We start from the raw sequence: 5,757 nt of genomic DNA, 5'->3' as shown, positions 1-5,757 counted from the left end.
CGGCGGCCCCGGCCGGGGCCCTTGACCATGGGCATCGCCGAGTCCACGCCGGACGAGCTGCCGTCGGATGCGGAGGAGCAGCTGCGCAACGGCGAGCAGCAACTGGAGCTGAGCGGGCGGCGATTGCGGCGGCTGCCTAGCGCCGTGTGCGCGCTGAGTCGCCTGCAGAAGCTGTACGTGAGCGGCACGGGGCTGCGCGAGCTGCCCGAGGAGATCGAGGAGCTGCGCGAACTGCGCATCCTGGCGCTCGACTTCAACAAACTCGAGCGCCTGCCCGACGGCCTGTGCCGCCTGCCGCGCCTCACGCGCCTCTACCTGGGCGGCAACCGGCTCCTGGCGCTGCCTGCCGACTTCGCGCAGCTGCAGAGCCTGCGCTGTCTCTGGATCGAGGGCAATTTCCTGCGGCGCTTCCCGCGACCGCTGCTGCGCCTGGTGGCGCTGCAGTCGCTGCAGATGGGCGACAACCGGTTGCGCGCGCTGCCCGCCGAGCTGCCGCGCATGACGGGCCTGCGCGGCCTCTGGCTCTACGGGAACCGCTTCGAGGAGTTCCCGCCCGCACTGCTGCGCATGGGCCGCCTGCACATCCTCGACCTGGACCGCAACCGCCTGGGCGGCTTCCCCGACTTGCACCCGCTGCGCGCCCTGCGCGTCTTCTCCTACGACCACAACCCGGTCACTGGACCCCCGCGAGTCGCCGACACCGTCTTCCTCGTGGGCGAGGGCGCCGTCGAGCGCATGGCCGAGCGCGACGAGCCCACGCCCCGGCCTCCGTCCCGCCGCCCAGCGCGGGCCTTTGAGGATGAGGAAGAAGAAGACCTGCTCATTGGGGGCGGTGGTCCCCGGGCTCTGGGTCCCCCTGGCGGCAGCCTGCGCGCCCTGGAAGCCGCTCCAGAACTGGGCACCTGAGCTAAGGCGCTGGGTGATGGACTTCGGCCATTCTGGGAGGAAGAGCTCTGGGAAGGTCTGTGGGACCGGTGGGCCCCGAGCTGGGGAAGCTGCAGGGGACAGGCAGGCTGGGGGCCACCTTCAGACGGTCCCGAGTACTCAGGAGACTGCCCCGTGGCCGCTGAGTTCTGGGCAGTTGGCAGGCCAAGAAGGTCGGCTCTGTGCAGTCCCCTGTGGCTCCGTCCAGTCTCTGAAAGTTACGTGCCACGGGGCAGAGGTGCCAGCTTCCTCCCGGAGCCAGGGGCACCACGGCCCCCCGCATCGTCCCCTTTGGCTGAGCCTGGGTGCTCTGGGCACTCACCCCTGCCCCCTCTCCAGGAGTCTGGCTGTCCTGGGCCCAACCTTCCCCGGGCAGGAGCTGCTATGGTGGCAGGACAGCACCCCCTCTGAGGAGGACCCGGCCAGGGGGTAGGGCTTGGCGGTGGGCGGGTGTCCAGGACAGAATTGGGGCTCGGGGGCCCTAACACGGCAGCTGCCCTCGGCCCCTCGGGGGCTCAGCTTACACTATACCTCCCACTCCTGCCACCCTGCGATTTGTGTGGGGGAGGGCCATGAGGGCAGGGTCTTCTCCCCTGTGCCCCCTGTGCTTTTCTCTTAGCCTGTGCCTGGGATCTCGCTGGGAGGAGAGAAGGCCTCTCTTCACCACAGCCCGAGCCTTCCAGCTGTCAAGTCTGAAAAGAAGCCACGGTGCCTGGTGCCTCTAGGGCCTCCTGCCCCAGAGGCTCTCCTCGGGGAGGCTGCTCCAGCGCCTCTCGCCGCCTGCACTCTCCATTCCCTTAAATGGGCACAGTCAGGGTGGCTGGCACGGCCAGGGGCACGGGCGAGCTCTGTGTGCCGCCCGCTCCCTCAGCAGGGACAGCCTCAAGGGGGTGAGGAGTGGGGCCACTCCCAGGGCCAGACCTTCCCCAGCCCAGCAATAATGGGGAGAGGGGCCAGCTGCGGGACACTCAGGGACACTCGGGGCAGGGCCCCGCAGGGGTAGTGTTTTCTTTAGGAAGAAAAAAACTGGCTGTAAACATAAATTATATTTCTTGGAGAAAGACTATGCATTTCCCACATGCCTGTTTATTTATAAGCCCTGGGAGCCTCAGGTCCCTTGCTGGGGGGACCCTGGGCTCCCTCTGGCACGGCCTCTGTCCACGTGGCCCAGCTCTGCGTCAGGCGGCCCCGGCCACTGTTGTGTCCTGTCTGGGCGACACGGCTTGTGTCCCAAGTGGCTTCGGCTGCTCAGGGTGTAGCTCCTCCCCGTCAGCCCCCGCGCCCCCCTCTGCAGCCTTCTCCAGCTCAGTCCTCAGGCTCTGGGGCTTTACGTCTATTTTCGAATCTCCCTCCAGCTGGCCTGAGCTTTCTCTTTCCTGTCACTGGTACTGTACCCCTCCCTCCCGCACCCTGACCCCCTTCATCTCTCTCTCCCTCCTCTGAGTCTATTTTTTATGACTCTCCCCTCATTGTTCAGGAAAAAGGAAAAATAAAGATTTCAAGGAAAAAATCTGTTAGACCTTAAGCCCAGAGAACCATCTCCCATGGGAGGAGGCGGCTGGGCCAGCGTCCTGTGACAGCAGGGCTGATGTCATCCAGGGTCGAGGGTCAAGCCCTGCCGGCCGCTCTGCTCCCCCCGGGGCTGGGCCTGGGTTGGAGGAGGCTGGGGATGGATCTGGAACATTCAGCTTGTCAGTGGCGTGGAAGGTCTCCCACAGACACAAAGAGCTGGTGGGTGGGGAGGTGGGAGGCGGAGGGGACTGGGCTTGACTGCAGGTTGCTCCCCCGCTGGGGTTCCTTAGTTGTTCCCCATGTCTCCCCTGCGTCAGGCGTTGTCAGGGCCAGTGGCCCTTCCTGGGGCCTGAGAACTTGGAGGAAGGAATGTGAGCACGCTGATCCCTGGGGGAGGAGGTAGAGCTGAGACAGTCCCCTAGCCGGAGACTCCACCAGGGACCGATGACCTTGAACAAGTTGTGGCCTCTGTTTCTCCGTCTGCACACAGGAGGGGGTGTGTTTTGACCTGATGCTGCAGGCCTGGCTGCATGCAACTTCTAGACGGAAAGAAAGGGGCGTGTGGGGTGACCCTGGACAAGTGCTCTGGAAGCTCAGATAACCTGTCTGTCCAGCCTGTTCCTTTTACCTCTTCCCCGCAGGCCATGCTGGTCCACAAAACAAAGACCCTGTGACCCCCCCCACCAGCTGAGGTCCTCTGTGCTCACCTCTCACCACGATCAGAGTTTGGTTAAAGTGGGTACTGATGCCCAGCTTGACGGCATTGCTGGGGGGCTGCCTCCAGGAGGAAGTGGGGGAGCTGAGGGCGAGGGGCTGTTGTTGAGACGGCTTGGGGTGGGGGGTGGGCGTCTCACAGCACCCCCATAATGAAAAGAGCACTGTCTGGGCTGCTGGCCTGCCCTCACTTCTGGCCTGTGACTTTCCCCCGGCCTTGGTGTAGATGGGGAGGTGAGTTTTGGAGGGGCCCTTATAACCCATGCCTCCAGGGGCAGTCAGTGTGGGTGGGCCGTGGGGGAGCAGGCCCGGAAGGTCCTAGAAGAGTTGTGTTTGTGCCAAGATGCAGAGCTGAAGCCAAGGGAGTTGGCTGAGGTCAGAGCGGGGAGGGTGGCTGTGGGGACTGAGGTCTGAGCGGGGCAGGACTGAGACCGGGCCCTGGGAGGAAGCGACTTGCCCATACATGGCTGTTGGGCCTCCTCGCCGGGCCGGACCACAGCACAGGAGCTCCCTTGGCCATGGGAACGGCAGTCTGTCCATCCCCTCCTGTGACCAGCATCCCTCCCGGCCCCAGAGCAGCAGAGGTGGGGATAGGGTGGACAGTGGGTTCTGCTAGGTGGGTTCTCCCTTCTTCCCACCTACTCCAAGGACTGTGGGGAAGTAGAACAGGGTGCGTGGGAACTGGGGGACCGCCCTCCCTTCAATGCCTCCACCACGCTGGCTTGCTCAGCCAACTGCCCCCAGCTTCCTTAAGACACCTGAGCACACCTGTTTGGAAGATGGGCATTTATTAGCACATCCAGGTGTGCTACACAGAACATGTGTTCAGACGGGGGTCCCTGCCCTGGGGGCTCACAATCTAAACGAGACACAACACAGACACACAGGACACAGACGTGGGAGCAGGGCACCTGCGAGCTGGCATACAGCATGTTCAAGCGTTGGCCTGTGTGGGAAGGAGAGAGGCCGGGCCCGGATGGCCTTCCAGAAAGCAGTGGCACCCAGGAGGGACTCGCAGAGGGCAGGAGACGGCGAGGGCAGTGGGCCCGGGCAAACACCTCGGCAGAGGCATGGGTGCAGAGACCCGATCCACGACGGCAGGAGAACGAGGCCAGAAGTCCGAGAGGCCCTGAGCCCACGGCAAGGGGCTGCCCGCTGCCTGCCCAGCTATCGCGGCCTTCGGGCTGTTTTCCCAGACAAATCCTGGCAAGGGGTTCTGGGCAAAAGGGCGCTCTGGGGCTACTTACCTGACCCCAGGCTACTTACCCTCCAGTCTCTGGGATAGAGACCAGAAGTCAAAAGATAGAATGACCTTTCCGCCGGACACTGAAACCGGGGCGTAAGAAATGCAGGGACAGAGGGGGTCGGCGGTGTCAGGGGGTGTACTTAGCGCAGCGCAAGGAGGCAACTGTGCCCCCCCAGGTGTTGGGGAGCAGGAAGCCCCGTTTAGTCCAGACTGAGGCAGGGCCAGTGCGGGACAAGTGATAACAGAGGTTCCTTCAGGAGTGCCCGGACAGCTGGGGGCCGCCATTGTCCTGGGCGGTGTGTGTGAGGGCCTGGAAGCTTATTGCTCGTTTGTGGATTGAGAAAAAGGCTGGAAGGACTAGCTGGTGTGGGGCTGGAGAAGGAAGAGACCGACCCAGCTTCCCAGGCTCTGGGGCTGGGACTGGCCAGAGGCTCTTTTGAGTGGGAAAGAGATTTCTCAATCTTGAAGAGTTCAACAGGAGCCACAATTTAGCCAACAGACCCTGAGTTCTTTCCTTCTGGGGGCGACGGGGTGTGGGGGGACAGGAGGAGAGGCTGACCTGAGCCCAGCTACGGCTCGGGTAAGGGGGTGGGGGCCGGGCTGGAGTGGCCATCTTTGGTTTTCTGACCTGCTCTGAGGGCTGGGGAGAAGGCAGGCTGGGTGAGCCAAGGGGCACCTCTCAGGCCTCCGCTGTCCAGGATCTGGAGTCAGGCCGGCACTCGGGTGCAGCTGCCCCAGGCTTTTTGGACAACTGGTGGGTTTGGATTCCAGAGGTGAGGCTGGGCAGGGAGCTCAGGAAGGACCTCATCACCAGGGAAGCCAAGCCCCAGAGGTGACAAGTAGAGGGGAGACACCCCAGGCTCCCCTCCCCCCACTGCCACTTCCCCTGGGAGGTGAGAGAGGGCTGGGACCCACGCAGGAAACAGCCAAGGCCCTACTTTTTCACGATCCTTTATTAATCAGAATGGGCCTCGCCACAAAAGGCAGCGCCCATTCCCACAAAAATATGGTTTTGCAAAGAGGAAATCTTGCTGGCTTAGAGGGTGCATGAGGTGGAAAAATTTTGTATGGTTTGTTTTCCTTTTTTTTTTTTTCTTCAGTGTTTCTTCATTTCTCTTCACTGCAACTTTTTTTTTTTTGTGATAGTGGGTTTCTGTTTTTATATAAAACACTTGCGCTCAAGGACTCAAACACAATACAAACAGCGGCCACCGATCCCCACCCCTGGGGTCCCAGCTGGGTTGGGGAGCTGGGTCCCCCCCCTTGGTTTTTTTGTGGCTGTTTTCCTGGTCCCTTCTCTGGCGTCTGGGGCCAGTGGGCAGGAGGGATTGATAGAGCAGTTGTGGGGAGATGGTCACATA

General features: G+C 62.4%; 1 protein-coding gene across 1 annotated transcript; it reads left to right on the top strand.

The window, feature by feature from the left end:
* Window positions 1-11: 11 nt before the first annotated feature.
* Window positions 12-2,353, top strand: LRRC10B (leucine rich repeat containing 10B). Its single transcript, XM_012725092.1, has one exon. The coding sequence runs from the start codon at window positions 28-30 to the stop codon at window positions 904-906; it is 879 nt and encodes a 292-aa protein (XP_012580546.1). The 5' UTR covers window positions 12-27; the 3' UTR covers window positions 907-2,353.
* Window positions 2,354-5,757: the final 3,404 nt, after the last annotated feature.

This window comes from Condylura cristata, unplaced genomic scaffold, assembly GCF_000260355.1.
Source record: "Condylura cristata isolate star-nosed mole 26May11 unplaced genomic scaffold, ConCri1.0 scaffold00015, whole genome shotgun sequence".
Lineage (NCBI taxonomy): Eukaryota > Metazoa > Chordata > Mammalia > Eulipotyphla > Talpidae > Condylura > Condylura cristata.
The sequence above is the reverse complement of the archived record's forward strand: the minus strand, read 5'-3'. Positions and strand labels throughout refer to the sequence as shown.